At 46.3% G+C, this 23,087-nt stretch overlaps 1 protein-coding gene across 3 annotated transcripts in view; it reads left to right on the forward strand.

The window, feature by feature from the left end:
• The window catches only part of FLI1 (Fli-1 proto-oncogene, ETS transcription factor), a 126,906-nt gene that overhangs the window by 82,131 nt on the left and 21,688 nt on the right, over positions 1-23,087 (forward strand). For 2 of the 3 annotated variants that reach the window (XM_011934657.1, XM_011934658.1), the window contains 2 exons: positions 4,398-4,601; positions 13,597-13,662. In XM_011934657.1, the coding sequence (XP_011790047.1) occupies positions 4,398-4,601; positions 13,597-13,662 (270 nt within the window). The remainder of the gene's footprint in view (positions 1-4,397; positions 4,602-13,596; positions 13,663-23,087) is intronic. The other variant, XM_011934659.1, reaches the window with a different exon arrangement.

Genomic DNA, 23,087 nt, shown 5'->3' on the forward strand with positions numbered 1-23,087 from the left:
CCAGCCTAGCCAACATGATGAAACCTTATCTCTACTAAAAAAAAAAAAAAATACAAAAATTAGCCAGGCATGGTAGTGGACGCCTGTAATCCCAGCTACTCAGGAGGCTGAGGCAGGAAACTCGCTTTAATCAGGAAGGCGGAGGTTGCAGGGAGCCAAGATTGCACCACTGCACCCCAGCCTGGGTGATGGAGTGAGACTCTGTCTCAAAAAAAAAAAAAAAAAGGCCACACATTTTACCTTACTTCCTAGCTGCCCCCAAGGCAGTATCCCAGATGTCACCTGATGTGTGGCTGCTAGAAGCTCCACCCTTAAGCAGACCACATCACAAACTCTACATCAACGGCCTGGTCCTCAAGGATGGGCTGCTCAGAAAGCAGAGGCAAAGCCGCCTCCACCCAAAGGAATCCCGTGAGCTCTGGATGTGGGCATCCCTGCCTGTGAGGAGGGCAGCTACAGAGGCCTCTCCTTCCCTCCAGGCTTGTACTTCCCGGCATCTGCCGGGTTCCACCTTTCCAAAATTACAGCCAGTTCTTTCAGTTTTAAAATAGAAAGAACTATATTTAACTAATGGAGCGCCTTAACATGTGTGCCACAAGTTATATCATCAGGTAAAAATAGCTTCTTTTTCCCTAGGTATTGGTGCTGTTGGTCCCAGAAAATAAAATCATTGTTCAGGCCTTCAGTCCATTGGCTGGACACTCCACCCCAGCTAGCACCAGCAAGCTCAGCCGCCTGCACAAAAAGGGTGTTTAAAAACTGCCACGTGTAGAACTGGTGCCAGGTAGAAGGAGCAAGGACATCCAAATCTTAAGCAAAGTGGATTACAGGGCAGAGACTAAACCTGATCTTACCAAAATAACTTTACCAGAGAGGCAAAACTCCTTCCATTTGTAAAAGTGTAAATGAAGTTGCATCTGAAGTCAAAGGTTAGACATCTCTTTGAGGTAGCCCGAAGGCATCTGCTTGTAGGTCTAAAGGCAGAAGTTTTAAGGGACGCCTCCTGCCTTGGCCCACAGTGTTTGTTTTTCCTGGGAAGTTGCATCTCACCATATCCCGGGATTACAGCTGCCTCCCTGTGCTCTGGGCCAAATTCAAGAAGGTGTGAGCAAGAGAGAGGCAGGAGAGGGGTGGGGCCTACAGGAATTTCTCCGTACCCTTTAGGACTTAGAAACGACTCCTACAGCAATTCTAAGCTTGCTCTTTCACAAGCATCTGACCTAACAAAGGAAGAGGAAGAATCGCTTCCATTTATTGAGTGCTTTCTAGGTGCCAGGCACCATGTAAATTGCTTTATCTCCATGGCATTACTTAAACCACCCGTCACAGGAGACCAGCTAGTGATGTTTAGCCCAGGTGTGTTGTCTCCCTCCTCACCGAAAGCAAACAATGAAACCGTATCAGAACTCACAGGTGGGAATCTCTTTGTACAGCCCAAAGCAAAGCTGAGCCTCGCTGGGTCTTCACTCAAACGGTTTCAAACTCCCCTGCTTCAGCCAAACAGCTCCCAGCCTGGGAGGGAAAGCTTGTGGGACTGAAGGGTTTGGGGATCTGAGATTGTCTTTGAACCAACCTTTGGCACCATCTCATTTTGGTGGTCATTTTTGGGAAGCAATCTGGGAAATGGGCAGAAGTGGCTGGACTGCTACGTCAGCCCTCCAAACCTTCAGTCAGTGTTGAAATGCTTTCGAAAGGAATAGCAAAAGCTCAGGCTTCAGTGAGCCAAGTTACCTATAGCAGTGATGGTGAAAATAGCACAAATTCATGTCAAATGATTTTCAAAGCACTTCATGTAATGAATTCTCAGGCTATGGATTTACTTCATTGTTTTAGCTCCAGCTAGGTCTTTTAGATCGTCACACATTTTGGCTTCCTCCAGGCCAGGCTGTGGACATGAGGGGAAGTCTCATTTGGGCAAGTCCACAAATCAAGGCAATAAAATATTAGTGGAATAACTGATTGAATTTATGATGGGATTTAAAGACAAGCATAAATGTGGGCCCTAGTTAATCACTAGCTCCATGTTCAGATGGGAAGAAACTAGGACTAAATCATCCAGGAAATAACATTTGGAAGAGTTTAGCATGATCCAGAGTTGAAGATTTATAATTCATTGTGCTGTAGAGGGAGAGAAATAATATTGTTGCAGAGCCCAAAGCAAGGGAGGAAATAATAAAATAAATAAAATATATGGTGTAAAATTGAACTTGAGGCCTTGGATACTAAAAGTGAGGAACCGGGAGAAGCGAAGAATGAAATAATATGCTACATAATCCAACTTCCCCTAGGATATGCTTCTCTAGAATTCTGAAAAGGTGCAAAATTATTTCCATTTGCCAATGATCCGTGCCTAATTGCTTCTGGAGAGTAAAAGAGCAAGAAATGTATCTGAGAGAGAGGAATACATACTCGCAGAATGACGCTTTAGAGGAGCTCTGCTTTTTGGCATCAGAGCAGTGTAACTCACAGGTGAGGTAAAGTGGGATGGTGAGAAGAGGAAAGGGCTTTGGGGGGGACCCACCTCTTCAACTTAGTGAAGTCCTGTGGTGGTTTCTATTGGAACCCCAGCCCAGATACTTACCAGCGATGGGGCTTTGGGCAAATGACTTAACCTTTTAAGACTCCACAATTCGTCTGTAAAATGGGGATATTAAAAGAATTCCTTGGTAAGTACAAATAGGGCTCACGGAGCCGGTGGCACGTAGCACCCACCATCTGAACCGTCACTGCTCACGGGGCATTAGGTTGTTGGAATGACATTCAGCAGCAGGCTGTGACCTGTGAACCCAAACTCTCCTAACTCTTCCCCTTTGCTAGCTCTTCCACCTCCAGCACAATACAGCCACAACTCTCATGCATGGGCAGGGCCTGGGCACTTTGCAAAGCAGACTAGGGCCCTTCCACCCAGATTCTTACCCATAAAACCAAGGTGGGATGGAGAGCCCAAGGGCAGCTGGCACATGCTTGTGTAAAAGTGCTGGGAAACTTGCCTCTGGCTGCCCAGCTGTGAAGTGTGAGCCTTGCTTCTTTCCCCACGTCCACTCCTAGTCATTCAATCCTGGTTCCCAGCTTTGCCAGGAGCCTTCACAGACACTGTAGAATGAGCGGGTGAGTTGGGTGAGGGATAGCACAGATATTCTGCCTAATAAATATGTTAAATCAAACAGGCTCATTAGAAGCCGGAGGCTGATGGCTGACTCACAATAAAATGCCGAGTCTCTCCTCCTCCAGGAGGTCTTCCATGACTCTCCAAATTTTCACGATTCCCTTCCACTTATGAGTCCTTAAACCACCGCCACACAATCCATTGCTTAGTAGTGGTGTGCTTGCCTACCGGTTCATGGGAATGAGTATTTCTTGAAGGCAAGCATCATGTCGTTTTATTCTGTGATGAGGATATTTAAGGTGTTTATTGGACCTACTAACAATTGGTTGCCAAGTGAAGAGATGGGTTTCAGACTGTGATAAGTGATAAAAGAGTTCTGCCTACTGTGAACCTGCTGGAACTCATCACTTGTGCTGAAAGTGCAGCATCCCCAAAACACACACACAGACACACACACAGAGACACACACACACAGAGACACACACAGAGACACACACACACAGAGACACACACACACAGACACACACACACAGACAGACACACACACAGAGACACACACACACACAGAGACACACACACACAGACACACACACACACACATTGAGAAGGAGAAGGAGGTATGAGTGTCCTACCACAGAGATGGCCTCAGTGGTTACCTTACCTGTGTTCACTCGAGAGCTGAAAGGTTCTCCCCGATGCCATCTCCCATCTTTGGGTATTTAAATATCTAAAAAATGTTTTGGGGATGTCCTGGTAGAAATTTCAACACAGCTGTGCTCAAAAGGAGAAAATCTAGATTGGGTTTCTGTTCAGGACTAACACCACTGGGTTGTCAACTGCACAGATGGAATTGCAGTAAAAGCCTCTCTCTCTGTTTTTCTGTAGCCATCTGAGGGATCCGTGTTCTTTCATGAAATCATTAATATTCTTCAAATACAGATGGTTCCCCTTTCCAGAGACATTGGTCCCGGGGTCTGTGAAATTGTGTTTATTTTCATTTGGATGCCACCATTTCTCAGGCAAAGGTTTCAACCGCTCTCCAAAACTGTAAAGAGTGCTCTGTCAGGCTACGTAGCGAGGCAGCTAAGCACCTCCCTGCAGTGCGAAGTGGTTCAGGCAGCGCCAGATGCCATGCAGCCAGATGGGTGCTCCAGGGGGACCATCTGGAAGGGAGCTTTCCCAGAGAGAGAGAAGGGAGAGAAAGAGGGACAAGGGGTGAGGGAGGCTGCCTAGGCTCTCAGGGAGCCTCTACCTACTGCAGCCCTTGCTAACAACATCTTCTCCTCTGCAGACCCTACACTGTGGACACAGGAGCACGTGAGGCAGTGGCTGGAATGGGCCATAAAGGAGTACGGCTTGATGGAGATCGACACATCCTTTTTCCAGAACATGGATGGCAAGGAACTGTGTAAAATGAACAAGGAGGACTTCCTCCGCGCCACCACCCTCTACAACACGGAAGTGCTGTTGTCACACCTCAGTTACCTCAGGGAAAGTAAGTGCCACCCAAGCGCCCAGGGCTGGGAGGAAGCTTGGCAAGGCCTGCTCGTTTCCCATGGAGCCAACCCAGGGAGAGGAAGTCAGTGCTGCCCATTCATGTTGGGCAGATGCTGCGGGAGCAGCACTGTGGGGCCCGTAGCGTTGCCAAGGTCACGTGGGCTCCTATAGACTCTGCGAGGGGCAGACCCAATCCTGAAGTGTCAAAGGAAGTAAAACGAGGAACGGAGAAAAATAGAGAGCTGGGACCTGGAGGGCGTCTGCCAGAGGCTGGTTACACTCTTCCCGTGAGACTGCCTTTCCAGAAACTACTCCAGTTTGAAAATAGATAGAGATGGGTGGTGCCCTGGCTGGTGTTTTCCTAAGTGATTATTTAAAATTCCTCCAGGAAACTCTAGATTCAAGGCTTTTGGATTTAAGGTTTTGAAAATAATTTACATATTAGCTTCCTCTTAATCTTGGGATACTCTGGCACCCCCTAACCCCATTTGACAGGGCTGCTATCTGCACACTTCCTTGATAAGGAAGAGCAGTCAAAGCTGCAGGTGTTTTAGGATCTGGAGACTTTCTTCTGGTACAGCTAAGAGAAGGAAAAGAGCTTTGGAAAGGGTGAACTTAAGAAAGCAAGCGGGCAGTTTGAGATTTATCTAATATGAGGTACTCTAGTACCAAGTGCCCATCTAGCACCAAGTGCCCATCAGTCTGATACGAATTTCATTTGATATGAAATATACACAGAGCAGAAGAATGCAATTATTTTAGTCCCACTGATAACCTCAGCCTGAACACTTTGCTGGAAATCCAGGCCAGGTGGTATATCAGTGCTACCCCTAAATATGGAAGGATTGTCCTGGGGCCCGAAAAGATGGTGCTAGGATCACAGGAACACAGGTATGGGCTCGCACTATGTAAGAGCATTCTAACAGCCCTGTGCAAAGACAGACAGGGCAGCCTTGAGATGCTATTTGTTGTGAATGGCCAAGGTAGCTGGGAGTCTTGCAGGAGTTTGGCTTTGGGCAGGGGATTGATGATTTTAAGCCCCCTTCACAAGTTGAGATCCTTAGACAGCACCTCTGGGACCTGCTTTTCCTGGACTGGCTGGCTCTGGGTTGGTGAGCTCTGTTTGCTCTCCATCATTCGGTGGACCTTTAAATCCCCGTCTTTGGAATCCACTGTCCCCTTCAGCTGCCGTGTTCCTCATGGGGCAGGGGCAACATGTGCTGGCTGGAGAAATGAAAAATAAAAAAAATGCCTTTGGAAGTTTCCACTGGTGCCTCTGTGCTCTCTGGTCACCTTTCCGAGGCGTCTGGTAACCAGTGCGAGAAAGTAGATGATGCAGTATATGTTAGGCCTGGAGCAATTACCTCATGTCTGAGTCTTGCTGTAACATGAGGTCAGCCCAAGAAACAATTTCAAACACGGGGACAATTTTCCACCCAGTTTTTCAGAGCTTTGGATAATTAGCATTTTCTAATTCATATTTTCAGCTTTTAACTGTTTGTGGAATTTTTACAAATAAGGATCTCTGAACAGAGTCCCACAGGGATCTAGGCAGGCCAGGGTGGGTGCATGGAGGTTAAGCAAGAGAAGGAGAGACCAGCAAAGCAACCTGATTCCAGCAGGAGTTTGCAGGAACCCTGAGCCCTTTCTTTCATGTGCAAGAGTAGAGAGGACAACAGTAGCATAGACAGCATGCTCTGAACTGTCAGTTAAATGGTCCAGTGCTGTAAGACTCCTTGGCGGATGCCCTCGTTGGTAGAATGTTCAAGGCATTCTCTCCATGTGGGGAAAGCCCATTCATGCCATATGACCCCCGGGCCCTAACCAGTCCATAAACAGCCCAAGTCCCCCCAGTACTTCCTGCCACCAAACCATGGAAGCACAGATGCTGAAGTGAGACAAATGCCTGAGAAGGTGGTCACTGGTAGAGAGACCTTCTATTGGAGAAGAGCAGATAACAAGGTCGAAGTGGAGGTGCAGAGGATGGCATTTTGGGGGGTATAGCATGGCAAGAAAAAGTGAATCGCTTCTTTCTTTTTAAGAATGTTTGTAGACAGAAAATGCCCCCAAATCAATACAAATGTTAGGTTTCCAAAGGGGACTTATTAGTGGAGCATATTTCCAGAGCGGAGAGGAGGTGGAATCCAGCTTGTGTACTGAAGACATTTGAACATGCAGGGCGGATATCCAGAGTTGAAGATGGCGGCTAACAGTAGCACATCCACACCGTGGGAAGTAGTTGTTCTGCCGTTAAAATGATTATCGGGAAACACCATGAGAAGTGCTTAGGATACAATGTTGGGTGGAAAAGCTCGTTATAAAGTGGTCTGTGCACTGACAGAAAAGCCATGTCTGCCTGCGAAAGCAAAAAATTAAAATAGTTGTGTTAAATTTAAAAAAAAAAAAAAACTTGCCCCAACATAGTATTGAAATATACTTTTGAGGAAGCTAGACTTAAAATGATCCACTGTCAGGGAAAAGGCTTTTCGATTCATGCTGCTTTTTAATTGGTGTCTACCTTGGGGTTCCAGCCTTGGGGACCCTACAGCGTGAGGTGGTGGCTGGCTGCTAAGCGCCTGCAGGAGGCCATGTGCTGGCGATCGTGTCTGCTCTGTCTCTGCTCTGGATTGCTGGGAACTCCCCAGTGACAACCAGCACTTTAAACCCTTTTAAAGCCTTCAAACACTTTATTGTTTTTCCAGACTGACTTCCAGTGGATGTTTTGTGCTTAGGAGGAAGGCCAGTGCTTGTGGAGAGTTTGAGGCCATGAGTCAAGGCAAGAGGAGAGGGTGCTGATTCTTTGTGCTTTATCATCTTGTCCTTTTGTTGGAGAGGAAGGTGGGGCTCAGGTATTTCCACCTTAGCAAGAGATGGAAGGAAAATAGCTGAGATCCTTCACTCCGGTGGAGGAAGTGCTGCCGGGTGAAGGAAAGTTGATAGAGCAGAACTGGGGACCTGAGCCTGTGGCTGGTTGGAAGTCAGGAGACTCCAAGTTGGTGGCACTTCTCTGATCTAATCTTTCTGGGTTTTAGTAGAAAGTCAGAAAAAGGAAAACTTCATAGGATAAGAAACTTTGGCATCAAATTTACATTTTCACAAAAGGTGCTTGACTATTTATTCTGGTGGTCTGGGAGGGGAGCTAGACTTTTACATTTTAAATGCAAACATATTTTCCAGGGTGGAGACGAAATAGCAGTTTCCTAAGCCCCTACAGACCCTGTCTGATGGCCAGGCATGCTAGGGAGGTGTTTGTTCTTCACACCTGGGCGTGTCAGCTGTGCCGGAGGAGCTGTGTCACACGACCCCCACCCTCCACCCCCCCATCCCCGGTCACAGGAAATGCAAGGAGGACCATGATCATGGGGTGGCCAGGGTCCTTGCGGTCATTCCCATGGGTCCTGGGAAACTCCAGGGTTTACACCTGTCAATCCCAGCACTTTGGGAGGCCGAGGTGGGCGGATCACCTGAGGCCAGGAGTTTGAGACCAGCCTGGCCAACGTGGTGAAACCTGGTCTCTACTAAACATACAAAAACCAGCCAGCCGTGGTGGTGGGCTCCTGTAATCTCAGCTACTCGGGAAGCTAAGGCAGGAGAATCGTTTGTATCCGGGAGGGGGAGGCTGCAGTGAGCTTGGATCGCACCACTGCATTCTGGCCTGGGCGACAGAGGGAGGCTCTGTCTTCAAAGAAACAAAGGTTGCCCCCTTGTGGACGACTATCTACAACACCCATTTTAAAGCTGAAACCACTGAGGCCCAGACAGCTTCAGAAGTTGGTTCAAAGGCGTCCAGCCAGTTGAGAGCACCTGGTGTCTAAGACTCAGGCGTCTGGAGTCCCAGTCCCTGGCCTTGCGCTGCCGACGTCCCCCCGGCCCTGGAGACAGCAAGCCAGCCTGCGCCACACAGGCAAGGCAGCCTCACTCCCGGCCTTCCACGTGGGCAGCCCGGCCACTTCCCCCACGGCATTTTCTGTTGTCATTTGGACCGAGAGATAAATGCTTTCCAAAAACTTTCCTGTGGCCTCCTGGAAGAAGGCCGATTAAGCCAAACCTATCACCACGCTAACTTTGTCCTTCTCTTGGCCGGACTGTCGGCCCCACCAGTATCTCTCCCAGACACACCCGCTGTGGCAGAGGAGCCTTCGCAGCAGCAGCTGCGGGAACGAGATTTCTCCCTTCTCCGGCCAAGGCGGGGATGGACCTCGAAGAAACGGAGGGCGCAGGGCCGGCAGTTCAGGCGCAGGGCCGCTGGGGGGAGTTTGCGCATGTCTGGGAGCCCCGAGGCTGCTGGGGAGGAGGGGAGGCAGGAAGAAAAAGAGCCTTTTTTAAATTTTACAAACAAGTTGGTTTTGTATGTCTATCTGGGTCTGACTTGGAAAAAATACTAAGAAACTGCGTCTTCAAACAGTGACTGCTCAAACGAATGAAATATACTGTGCGACGGGGAGACCACAGAAAAGGTGCCTATCTTGATTCCCATTTTTAATTTAAACTTTAATGGAAAACACATTTTGCGTTTTGTGGTCTTTCTACCTGCAGCCTCAGATGGTCGGGCAGAGGTTTTGAGTCTGGGCAATTAAGCTGGTGCAATCTTATCACTTCCAGGCCGAGGTTTGACCGGTGAAGGAGAACAGAATTCCAGCTGAACAAAAAAGGTCAGGTTTCCCTGGACTCAGTAGTCAGCCAGGATTGTTGTTTAAAGAGCCCAGAGCCTTACACCCTCCCGCTCCCGCACCCTCAGCCAGAGCTATTGATACAGCAGTGCAGCCCAGAGAAAAGGGAGACCTGGATTCAACAGGCTGGCTGTGAGGGGGCACTGGTGAATTCTATGGTCACAGCGAGGCAGGAGACAAAGGCTTTGGCACTGGGACTCTTGTGTCCCCTGGCCCAGGTGTCCCCGATGAAAAGCAGGTTAGGCTGGGAGAATGTGAAGCAGCAGAAACCGTGATTGTTGGGGTTCTACCCCACACCTGCAAAGCCTCACCCTGCTCACTCCCCTCTCCTTTCAGACCCCTGTGCTGTCTCTAGCACGAGATGGGCTCAAACATAGAATGGAAAATGATCTTTTCCCCATGCTTGCAGTTTGGGAAGGCCATTCTATTCTCAGCAGGCACTACTTATGCTTTTTAGAGCAAAAATGCCCCAATAAATAGATATACGTACATGCATACACATCCATATGCAAATATATGCATACAAAAACACATACAGAAACTTACAAATAACCAAGTAGGCAAATCTTGTACTTTGGTTTGAACTGAAGTATAACACAGAAGTGCAAAAATCATTAAGTGCGCTACTTGAGGCGTTATCGTGAAGTGAATCCACTCACTCACATAAGCACCTCCCAGGTCAAGGAGTAGAATTTCAGCCCCCTGTACCCTCTCTCCACCCCACGACCACTTCCTCCCCAAAATGAACCACCACCCTGCCTCCCTACCCCATAGGTGACTTTTGCCTGTTTCTACGATTTAGCCTGGAAGCGGTGGGGTCTGTCGGACTGAGGACAGGTTTTGTGGACAGACCAGGATGGGGCTCCTGCCTCCTGCAGTCTGACTGTGTGATCCTTGGAAAATGATATGACTTCACTGACTGTTGCTCCTCTCATCTGTAAAAAGAAATAAGGGAATGCTGGCTCTGCGTGGCTTATGCAAGGATTAAGTAAGAGAATAGATGGAAAGCGTCTGGCACACTGTGCATGTTCTGGGAATGCGTTGCATCCCCCCCCCTTCATCGTGGCCTGTTTACCCTGAGGTGCTGGTATCAGGAAGGACGGGGAGCTCAGCAGCACAGGCCTGTGGCAGTGTCAGGCCAGAAAGAGCCTCAAGAGCAGGAGAAAGCAGTCCAAAGCCACAGAGAGGGAGGCCGGGCTCCAGGAGGACCTGCCTGCATCGGAACAAGTTCCTTAAGAAAACAGAGCCTGGGGAACTGATGAAGTAGAAATCGGAGAAGAGGAGGGAATCTGGGTCCCCCGGGTGAGAGGCCAGATGCCCCCAACCAGCCCCTGCTCGGGGAAGGCAGCCTCTCCTTCTAGGAGTGAAACTTGAACCAAGAACAGTCTTTAGGGCAAAATCCTCTTCCTAGGTTGCCATGAAATATGTATTTCATGCAAGCTTTGGAGAGGTCAAATGACCCTTTCTCTTGGCTTTCTGGGAGTTTCCTGTGGAATTCACGTGTGCCCAAAGAAGAACTTTCACCAAGGGGGAAATGTAATAAATGTGGTTTATCTAAGGTTCGTGCTTTTGGCTACATCTGCACTAATGACTCAGGCAGTTTGCTCCTCAGAGACCATCAGTTTTCTTTATTTGCTCCAGCAGTGAGGTTTCAGCCTGAGGGAGAGAACGTCAGAGACAGAGAGGCACGCATTCTTGGTCCTGCTTCTGGGATTTCTTTGTATTCCCTCGGAACGTTTGGTTCCATTTCTTCACTTCCTTCCAGTTGTGCCGGATTATTTCCTATTGCAGCAGAACCCATTCATAACTTTAATCAGAGGACAAGACTAATGTTCAGTAAACGCATGTATAAAGAGAACTATTGTATGTAATTGTGACATCTGTGGGAGAAAGGATGTAAAAATAGTAATGATCGTAGCTAGCATTTATGGAACACTTATGAGCCAACGTCCATTCTGAGCACATTACATGCCTTATTTGATTTAATCTTCACCATGCCATTAAGTGGTATTCACCCATTTTGCAGATGAGAAACTGGTGGCTCAGAGAGATGAGAGAAATCAATGGAGGGCACGAAGCTAGTCAGTGATAAGATGCAGGTCTAATTTTAAACTCTCATTTGCTTAATAAACATGCAGTCATGCTTTGCTTCATGATGGGGATAGCTCTTCTTCATGTGAATATCACAAAATGTATTTACACAAACCCACATGGCATAGCCTACTACACACTGAGGCTGTATGCTACAACCTGTGGCTCCTAGCTTACTAACCTGTATAGCATGTTATTGTACTGAATATGGTAGGCGATTGTAGCACAATGGCAAGTATTTGTACATCTAAACATTTAAAAATACAGTAAAAATACACTCTTACTACTGTCAAGTATGTGGTCCACCTTTGCCCAAAACATCATTTTTTGCTGCATGACCATTAACAGGAACTTGTCCCAGCCTTACTTTGTCATTGATATTCTTGAAAATGGAATAACCAAATGTAACTGGCTCTTGAATGTTACGTTCATGTGACTGTCTCATTTCTAAAATGGCATCCACATAGCCACACTTTGGCATACAGAGGGCTCAGTACCACCCCCGTCATCCCCCTTCTTGTTTTCGTCTGGAGCTGCTGCAGAGCTAGAACTAACAGTCATGTTCTAGGCAGTTGGACAATTCTTATAAAATTCTCTTCCTTGGCCAGGTGCAGTGGCTCACACCTGTAATCCCAGCACTTTGGGAGGCCAAGGCAGGCAGATCACCTGAGGTCAGGATTTCAAGATCAGCCTGACCAACATGGAGAAACTCCATCTCTACTAAAAATACAAAATTAGCCGAGCGTGTTGGTGCACGCCTGTAATCCCAGCTACTGGGGAAGCTGAGGCAGGAGAATCGCTTGAACCTGGTAGGCGGAGGTTGCAGTGAGCTGAGATCGCGCCATTGCACTCCAGCCTGGGCAACAAGAGCGAAACTCCATTTCAAAAATAAATAAATAAATTACTTCCTCATCGTCTGGCTTGGGTAGTGCACACATTTTCTCTGAGGCACACAACCAAACGCCCACAGCTGGGTGAGGCGGCAGCTCCATTTCTGCATCCCTTCCATGACTGGAGACTAAAAATAGGAGTGTCTGACAGCCCATTCCCACCCCTGGCACCCAAGCCAGTCCACTCGGCCACAGGGAGCAGGAAAAAGGGTTGTTTAGAAGAATTGTCTTAGCCTCAGACACATGTGTTGAGCTTATGGTATGTTTTGTAAAAGCAGATCCCAGCCCTAGTTTCGAGGGCTCTTTAAGATTTCCCTAGGAGAGTCTCAAAGAGAATGGCAAAAATGCCTAAATTTCATAAATTACAACCTTGAATTCGCTTTAAACAGAGGAACAAATCTAGTTTTAGGAAAGAAGGGAGAATATGTTTTACATGCAACAACAACAAATTATTCTTTCGAAGTTCTGGGTATAGAAGAGGTATGCATTGAAGTTGAATTTTTAAAGATTGGATATCAGCATTCTGAGATTACAGAAAATTCAATGCATGACTCCTCAGGTTCCGTGCGTGCTCTTAGACATAGGTGAAGGGAAGCAAAAGTTCCTATTGGAATACTACCACTCACCTCCTTCCCAACTCCCAGCGCCCCTCCACCAGTAACAGATACCCGTGCACCTTACCCTTACCTGGGAAAGGAGTCATATGTATGTAAACCCAAAGGATACCACAGCAGGAAGGAGTGATACTAGCTTCTCCTCCAGGCCATGGCAAACTATAAGCTGCAGGCCAAATCTGGCCAAAAGTGGCCCATGTATAAAACAACAAAAACTAAGAAGACTGCAACAGAGACTGTAGTTAGCCTATAAAGCCAAAATATTTACTCCCTCCTTTTGATAGAAGAAGTCTGCCAACCTCTGCTCTAGTTCAAGAAAAAAATCAAAATCTAGACAAGTCGCTCACCAACTGTCACATGGTGAGTTAATAACAACTGGAACAGACCCGGGTTCACTGGTTCTCAGTGCTGTGTTCCCATCATGAGATGGCACAGACCAGAGCATTTCAGAACGATGAATATGGCAGCTCAGGCGTCATGCTGTTTGTTTCCGCAGAGAGCATGTCATTCCAATGTATTCTGTCTCTTTACTCCATAAAGTTATTACAGGCCTGTACGATTGTCTCCAAGCAAATGGATTCCATTCGCTTTTCCTTTCTTTCTAGGAGTCCTCTGTCCCTCTTCCCCTCTCCCCATCTCTTTCCCTTTCCCCTCCCTCCTCATGTCATCTCTACTCTTGGTCTCAGAAGAACATTTGGGTGATAACCTGTTTATGTTTTGCCTCTCAGGTTCACTGCTGGCCTATAATACAACCTCCCACCCAGACCAATCCTCACGACTGAGTGTCAAAGAAGGTAAGTTTGTTCTTTTGTGCACTTAACATTTTCTTCTGAACCAGACATGACACAGTCCCGTGCAGTTAAGGTTGTGGCAAAAAACCAGCTTGCTTGTTCCACTCAACTTTTCCTGGCATACAAAGACGAGAAGCCAAAGACTTCTGCCACTTGTGCTACCAGTTGCAAAAGTACAGTAAAGAAGGTTTTACAGTATCTTGTAATAATATCACAAAGATACAACTTGAAGTTGTCACTCCATGCGGGAAAACATGTTACGTTTAGGAAAAAATGAATGCTGCTTCCTTTCAAAGTTGAAAGTTGGGAGTTTTCTCTGATGAAAATAATGAAATGAGGATTTCAAGGATTCCAGCATGTCTACCCTTAAAGGTTTTTTTCCAAAGAAATTTTAGCAGCCGGTCATGGTGGCTCACACCTGTAATCTCTGCACTTTGGGAGGCTGAAGTGGGTGGATCACTTGGGGTCAGGAGTTCGAAGACCAGCCTGGCCAACATGGCAAAACCCCCATCTCAGCTAAAAATACAAAAATTAGCCAGGCATGGTGTCAGGTACCTGTAATCCCAGCTACTCGGTAGGCTGAGACATGAGAATCGCTTGAACCCAGCAGGCAGAGGCTGCAATGAGCCGAGATCACGCCACTGCATTCCAGCCTGGGCGATAGAGTGAGACTCTGTCTCAAAAAAAAATTTAGCAATGTCAATACATTTTTTAAATGGTGGCTTAAGGGTTTGGTCTGGTTTGGTTTGGTTTTGTTGAGAAGGAAAACTGCCTCAGCAAATGCTCTTTGCCGATGAAGATTTTAGTAAATGTCACAATAGCATTGCTCAGTGTCTTTATGAGACGTCGTGAGGCGTGGTTCCGATACTGTGTTAGATTTCCGGCATTGAAACAAGTGAGTAATTCATGGTACCTGGTTTCAAGGAGAAAAGAATGTGAACGTATAATTATTAGGAACCAGAGAGAGACTGGAAAAAATATTTGCATGGCATGACAAAAATTCCACAGAGGAGGGGACTTTTGAATAGGAGCTTGAAGAATAAATAATAAGAGTGTGGCAGGCACTCTGTCCTCCTTGGCTCGCTCTCTGTCCCCAGTTTTTCTCTAACTCACCTTCCCCATAATATAGAAGAAAGGCAGAAGCTCTCAGAATCAGTTACGTATAGCGCAGCATAGCATAACCTTTCAGAGAAACAAAGGCTCTTCTAAGGAAGGACCATTTGGCTCAACATCTGCATGGGGTAGGAAGGAAACAGAGACCCAAAGACACTAGCTGGGTGTCTTGCCCAAGGTTACAACTTTGATCACATAGAAGTTTGTGTTTCCTGTTAACAATTTATAATTGAATAATGGCCAGAAGGTTTAGTGGAAAAGGTATACAACAGAATGGATCCACTTTTAATATTTGTGTTTTTTCATGTGCTTCCTTCTCTCCTATTCACCCTGAACCAGTCCTGTTTCTGCCACTGTTTTTCCTTTCCAAATCAGATTTCTTGAGTTTTGTCATGAAAACTGAATTTCTATGGATTCATTCTACATTGTGAGTCAGATTCCACTTGATGACCTATTTTAATATGCTGTTGCAAATATCTGTAAGACAGAAAATATATTTTAGTGGCAAACGCATCAGATTGAAGGTCAGGGCACCTCTGGCTTCCCGTGAGAAAATCACTTCAGACCCTGAACCTCGGTTTCCTGTCAAATGAAGGGAGGAACTCGGTCAGCAAGAGGCCAGCCCTGACTCTGGAGCTCTTGGCTTCTAAGGAGATGACAGGAGCCACATTGTGATGGCTCAAGGGCCACTGTCCTTTGATTTCTTTCACATACTGAGTTGTATTTCATTTGTGGATAGGGATCCACAAATGGAAGGAAGGAAAAAAGAAGGGGAAAATGACTGCAGAGAGAGAAAGAGAGAAGGAAGGGAAGGGAAGGAAGATAGGGAGGGAGGGAAGCAAGGCTATAAGGAAGGAAGGAAGGAAGGGAAGGAGGGAGGGAGGGATGGGAGGAGCCCTAACCTCTGAACTGCTGAATTCGAATTTTTGTAAGTTTCTCCAACACTTCAGGCTACAACCTGCTACTAACATCAGAATTAGCCAGTGAGGCTCTGAAGCAGAGCTAATGAAAGATTTTCTGATACTGGGCTTCAGATATAGGGTTTAGTTTAGAAACTGGTTTATCCAAATTGAAATGTGTTGCTAGCCACCTCCTTCCTCCTCCTCCTCCTCCTCCTCCGCAGGTCTTACTATTCAGCCCTGTCGTCTACCTGCTATACGCATTTCCTTCCCTTGGCCCTTTTGTGTTTAGGGAGTACATTTGTAACACTGCTGGCTCATTCAGGCTTATTGCAGGAGCAGCTCCCTCTTGCTGGGTAGCAACCCCTCTTCTGAAATGAATTAACTGTAGTATCCAGGCAAACGCACGTTGCCAGGACCTTATTCAGGTGGTGCCGGCATTTATCTCCCAACATTGGGCCTGGCCTCTAGAGACGATTAAGCCTGTGCTTTGCAGGTGCATCTTTTGTCCCCAGTAAAGCTCTCCACTTGAGCTGTCTTGCTCTTCTTTGCCTTCCCCTTGTGAGGTGGTCTGAATCTGTCTGAAGGACCCATCAAGCCACAAAACAAAGTGCATTAGCAAGACAAGGCTAACCAAGCCCTCCCTCTATCCCTCCCTGCCTCCTCCCCACCTCTCACTGGCTCTCCTGCCCTGCTCTAAACACTATCTATTAGCTATTAGAAGACATCAGGCAACCTTGGCTCCATCTTCTTTGAATAAGACACACACAGCCCCAAACAAATCCAGAGTTCATCAAGAGCACCAGAGCTCTGTGTGTGTGTGTGTGTGCGCGTGTGTGTGTGAGTGCACACTGGTGCAATCCACAAAGGGCAGGTGCTGGCATCAAGCACAAAGCAAGGAAATTGAGGAGATGCTGTCTATTAATGTGTCTTCAAAGCACTTATCAAATTAGAATGGCTTTTTGCTTTAAAATTGTATAATCACCCTTCCAGCTTGTCTCTTGAAAATGGCTGCAATCTCTAGGGGTTATTTGTGCCCAGGAAGTAAGACTAGATTTTAAAAATTAATTTAGAACAATCTTTAAGCCCCTTTAAATTAAATATTCTATGGACATGGATTGGATCCAGCTAGCGTAGTTATGCTCTACCTTTAGTTTATCAAGGCTAATGCCCTTAAAAAATAAATTAGGATAAAAGCTATTGTTATCCATTTACAATAGCAGCCACAGCTGTCACCTATAAAGGGTTTTGGAATATATCAGACACCTTCATATGCTTTGCTTTGGAGCCTTGCACTGGGTCTTTGAAGTAGATATTATTATCTCTATTTTGCAGACAAAGAAAGTGGGGTTCAGCACTATTAAGTGACTCACTGAAGGGTACACAGCTACTCAATGGCAGAGCAAGGACTCAAACCAGGTTAGAGGATTAGACTAGAAGCCCCTCACTTTCTGACAAATACAGCCTTTCTCTTTCAGCTACCTTTCTGCAAAAGCAATACCTACCCTAAAAGTAACTTGGGCAAAGATGTGAATGTTTTGCATTACTTGATTTCTGTCCATGCGGTTTTCCCACTATCAGCTCCAACTTCATCCCTAAACTCTTCTCTTTCCAAAGATGAACCGATACACAACTTATGGTTGGCATCAGCCCTTAGTTCTGAGAGCACAGAGAATCACCTGGAGATCTTTTAAAATACTGACCCTAGGACAAATATTGCATGAGCCCACTCATAGGAGGTAACTGTCAAGTTTATAGAGCCAGAAGGTAGATGGTGGTTACCAGGAGTGGCAAGGAGTGGAAATGTGGAGTTAGTGTTTAATGGATAAGAGTTTCCATTTGAGAAGATGAAAAGGTTCTGAAGATGGATGGTGGTAATCGTCACACAGCATTGTGAATGTACTTAATGGCACTAAATTGTACACTTAAAATGGTTAAAATGGCAAGTTTTATGTTACATATTTTGCTAAAATTTTGTAAATGCAAAAATTAAAATAGAAAAATACTGATGCCCAAGTGCCAAAAAATGACACATTAATTCAGAATCTCCAGCGATGACTCCTGGACATTGGAAATGTTTTAGAGCTCTCCGCGTTATTCCTATAATCCAAGCTGCAGCCGAGCTAGAGAAGCCTGCTTTATAGAACAGAGACAAACTGGAGAGAAATGAGGCCCATGTTAGAGCTACTCCGGGTTTTCTTGGAGATACACTGGGCAGTTGTCTGGCCCCAGATTGTCCTAGAAAAGGAATAGCAGGCCCTACTGGTATATTGACAAAGCTGTAGGTAAGTGAAGAGACTGTACGATCCTGATTCGTTTTTTTTTGTCATTGTCATTGATGACTGATTTTATTGATGTATGATATTACTGATTTTGACAACTGTATGTTAGTACATCTCAGAAATTTCTTTCTGACATGTCCTCATTCAGTCCTCTAAAAAGTAGATAGGGTGTTGGTAACGTGATTTTATAGGAAGGACACTGGGGTTGCAGAAGTTAAGTGACCTTTTCAAGCATATTAGAGTCCTGGAGTCAGGGCTACTGACTTTCCACACCTTGTTCTCTCCAGTCCTCCAGGCTGCAAATGTGCGTGTGTCTGCCCTGGTCCCAGGTCAGAGCTTCACTTTGTTTTTCTGGGCAAACCCTGCCGGAGGCCTTCCCAGCTCACTCAGCTGGCCCAGCAGTGTGCAAGAATCAGCACATCTCCTCCTCAGAGCTTCTTTGCATGCCTAAGCCCTCATTTCCTTAGTTCCTCATGCTGAATCTGTTTAAATACCTCTGACTTTCCAAAAGACAGAGGATATTGAGTTCCTTGTTTATTAACTCCTGGAACTCATCAACCAGCCAAGGGCCTGTGGAGCATTGAGCTTCTAGCCCCAGCCTGGGAGCCTTTCAGGGCTGCCATTGAACGCAGAAACAGAAAACCGCAGCCCCGCTGCAGGCGGAATGGCCATCTCCAGCCGTTGCCTTGGCTAATGGATAAAAAGTCTGTCGGCTTGCGTGCTAAGTATGGAAAAGAGAGGGGAGAAACCACCTTTCTGTGTCCCTTAGAGTGAAATGCCCGGTTGGTGCTGAAGCCCATGTTAACGAGAGCCTGGCTTCTCTCCAGGAGAGTCCTAGGTGGCAGGAGCTGTGCACATGGTAACAACAGCTTTCTGGCAGCCCGGTAGGGTTTGCCAAGCGCGTTCCTTTCCATTATCCCGTTTGTGCCCTCTGGTGCCATCACCATGAGATGACAAGGCTGGTAGTATTTTTATCCCCCTTCCGTAGATAATGAAAACAAGGCACAGAGAGATTTCAGGAGTCCTTAGAAGGCACCCAGGTCATGAAGCAGTACAAGAGTCAAATTCAGGCCTTTGCTGTGTTCTGTCCTTCCTCTAGGCTGCTTCTGGAATCATTATCTCAGCATACTTGATTCAAGCATCTGACAACATCGTAAGGATTCTTTAATGCTCTCAATTTACCTAAGGCGGGCATTGGTCTCCTATTTCAGCATTATAGCATACTGATTAAAACTCAGGCTCTGGACTCAGACTGTGACCTGGACAATGCACTCACATTTTTCTGCCTCAGTTTCCTCATGTATAAATGAGGATAATTGTAGTGCCCCTTCAGGGATGATGTAAAGCTCATAAATCAGCACAATGTCTGACACACCAATAAGTGCTCAATAAAAGTTATAATAAGGATAGTAAATTGTTATTCTAATTTATTATAGTGAAAATTATAATAGTAGTTAACATTATTATTGCAAGCTAATTACAATATTTTTGAGGGTTTACCAGATGTTGACACTGTACCAAGGGTTGTGAAGGATACTATACATAGATAGCCAAGCTGCTTTAAAACTTATTAGGGGGCCGGGGGCGGTGGCTCACGCCTATAATCCCTGCACTTTGGGAGGCCGAGGTGGGCAGATCACCTGAGGTCAGAAGTTCGAGACCAGCTTGGCCAACATGGTGAAACCCCATCTCTACTAAAAATAAAAAATTAGTCAGATATGGTGGTGGGCACCTGTAGTCCCAGCTACCAGGGAGGCTGAGGCAGGAGAATTTCTTGAACCCAGGAGGCAGAGGTTGCAGTGAGCCAAGATCACGCTGCTGCACTCCAGCCTGGGTGACAGAGTGAGACTCTGTCTCAAAAAACAAGGCAAAAACACAACTTTTTAGGGAGACACACCTGTGACATATGAAGGAAATATAAAACTGCATGTAATCAAAACAACAATGCATGCTACACGCAAGAAGTTCTCTGAGTGTAATGAAGGGATGGAAAATCATTAATACTCAAGCTGAACATCTTTTCCAAATCCCTTACAGAACAGAAGAGATCTGAGGCCAGAGAAGGTGTAGACCCAGCCATGGTCACACAGGGAGTGAAGACAAATATATACATTTATTCCTATATAGGCAGATATTGTAGATACCTGGTACCTTAGTCAGGAATAGACCTAAATTATGTGATTGATGCTCTCCTCTATTCATTCATTTCTTTCTTATGGAGAATCTTCTGTGCATAGAATACCAGGCTGAGCCCTGAAACTATGGTGAACACAGCATACCACCTTCCCTCAAGCAGGTTCTAGTCAAACAGAGAGACACACAGCTAAGTAAGGAAGGAGCTACTGTGCTTTGGAGTGAGAGCAATTCACATATATTACCACGTCTTTCCATTTCCCCTGCATTTAGCTCCTGTATGGATGTCCTTTATGATTTTAGAAGTCATAATGAAAGTTGGAGACCTCTAGCAAGATTCAGCCTGGCAGGGCTGGAAATAGATATTGAGGCAAAGGGAAGGAGGAAGGCACCAAGGAAACCAGTGTGTTTGCTGGAGTGGGTGCGAGTTTTCAAGTTGGGTTTTGGAGACGGGAGCCCAGGTGAGCCCTTGCAGGAATAACTGAGGCCTGGGTGTTGGATGTGGGTTTCAGGAAGAGAGCCTGGGATAGAACCTGTGCACCATGGCTTTCTGAAACCTGGAGAACCGGGCGCAGTTAGACCTTTCATTGTGAGACAGGAAGCTCAGTGAAGGAGTTGACGGTCAGGGACTTGTATCAAAATAACTGGGCCAGGGAGAGCAGAGTAGGTGGGCATGGAGCTGAAATAAGATTGACCATGAATTCATGATTGTTAAAGCGGGGTGATGGGGCCTCAGGGTTCATTAGACTCTGCTCTCTACTTTTATATATCTTTGAAATTTTCCATAACTCAAAAAATGCCTCAAGACATCTCTGCCTTATTTCTCCGGGTGAACGGGTTCCCGAGTACGGCATATTTGTTCCTTGCAATATGCACGGCCTGTATCAAGCTGATGCGCTCCTGGGTGCAGCCCTTGGGAGGGCAGGCATTGGGCAGCCTTGTGTGTGTGTGTGTGTGTGTGTGTGTGTGTGTGTGTGTGTGTGTGTATGGGAGGGTGCAAGCTGGTGCTCAGTGTGGAGGTGGGCTGTGTGTGTGTTGCCTTGTAGAGCCCTGCCTATGGGGGCTTGGTCTGGGACATGTGTACCCGAAGGAAAAGGCCTGTAATACTGTGACGTAATCTGTTATTTTTAGGGAGTAAATAACATCTGTCATGCAGCAGGTTCTGTGGCCCCACAGGCTCCGTCTACATCAGCGCACACACACTTCCCATTGGAGGGTACTGCGGCCTCGCAGGAGAGCCCATGAATAACATTGTCATTATATATTCTTCCTTTATGATAAAATGCATCTAAGCCATTCTTAGCAAAATCAGGGATGATTGCTGGATGTGTGTGTGTGTATATGTATATATGCTGTTTCTGTGCTCCAAAGGCAAGATTTATGATGATGGGATAGACAGTAGCTTACTCTCTCCATTTTATTTTTTAAAAACTGTTTTCCTTTGAAATTCCTGAGTTAATGTTCTGTCTGCTTTCTATCTGACCCTCTTCGGAGAGTTGCATTTTTTTTTTCCACGAGAGAGATTAAGAGAGAGAGAGAGAGACAGAGAGAGAGAAAGAACAAGGGTGACAGAGAGAAACAGAGATCGGGGGAGGAGGGAGAGTGAGAGAACTGGAAACAAAGACTCGTTGTCTCTAAGCTGGAGCAGGCAGGAAACCCCAATCCCTCGGGAATTTAGCCAGCCCGCCCTGTCCTGGAGTCAGACTCCAGCTCTCTGAATTCAATTTGACAGCTTGTCTGGGACACTTTCTAAGTAACCATTATCCTTCCTTTCTCTAAGTAAAAGGACTGTTATTTCTTTTCGTGGGTGTGCTGTGCGAACTGCTATTGCACACGTGTGCCTTACACAGCGACTAGGACACACTTTCCTCAAATTATTGGAAACAGTTAGCCCGTTTCCTAAGACAAGTGTAAATCTGTTCCAGGATAATGAGGCAAAAGACTGAGTATCAGTCCACTGCCTTATTAAAAGTGGGCCTATTCCATCAGAGGAGGAATTTTGTGTATGTAGGTTTTACTTCTTTGAGGATTCTTTTGAAATAGATACAAACAACCTTATCTTCCAATGATCATTCTCCCCAGTTTCTCTGTTGATTGATGGATTATTTTAATGAAACACATCACCGTACATCCCACTGTGGAGGGAACTCAGATGTCCTCAAAGCTACCAGAGGTTATGCAGGCCACGGGCACAATTAGGGGTGACCACCTAGAGTTCAAAGGAGTCTGTGTTCTGCCTGGGAACGGGGCCATCCTGGGGTTTCTTTTAATTACTCAGACCCAGTTGAGTCACCACCATAATCTGAGGGACGGTGAGGTGATCACCCATCCTTCAAAGTGTTCCTATTGGAAGACCATCCAGATTCAGCTCTGTGGGACCGCTAGAGACAAGTTCCAGAACTGTCTGGATCTCTCTGGAGCACGGAGGTGTGACAGTTTTGTTCCGGTAATACAGCTTTGCCCATTTAGGTTCTGACCTAAAGACCTGTCCTTCAAATATGACTTAGTTCCTGTCTACTCTATCTTCAAACGCACTTTGGAATCATGTTTCCCCGTTCTCCCTTTGCCAGGTATACCTTTCATTCGTCTCAGTCCCCACCCGCAATCCATATTCCAGGAAACAACACTCACCCTTTAGGGCCCTGGTCAGATCACACAGCATCGCCTCATTACGGTCTTGTCCGCTCTTCCCCAGGATGCTTTGCTTATACCCACTGTTTTACCAATGCAGCATTCAATAGATTCTAGCCTAGCAGTCTTCTGTCTTGCGAGACGGGAAGCATCTTGAAGGTGGGGACTATTGGATGGATGGATGAAAATAATAGGCAAAGTACCTTAAACTATTCCCCAGCAGTTTGGTGTAGAACTAACCCTTTGAGATGTTTCTGCAAGGTGGATGTTTTGGCTCTATCCACTGCAGCTGCTGGCATGGCACTGCCTTTCCTCTCTACCCTGTCCTACATTTCCATTGCTTGGGACCCCAGGGTGGTTCCTTGGAAAC

The sequence above is a fragment of the Colobus angolensis genome, unplaced genomic scaffold (genome assembly GCF_000951035.1).
Source record: "Colobus angolensis palliatus isolate OR3802 unplaced genomic scaffold, Cang.pa_1.0 Scaffold137, whole genome shotgun sequence".
Taxonomy (NCBI): Eukaryota; Metazoa; Chordata; class Mammalia; order Primates; family Cercopithecidae; genus Colobus; species Colobus angolensis.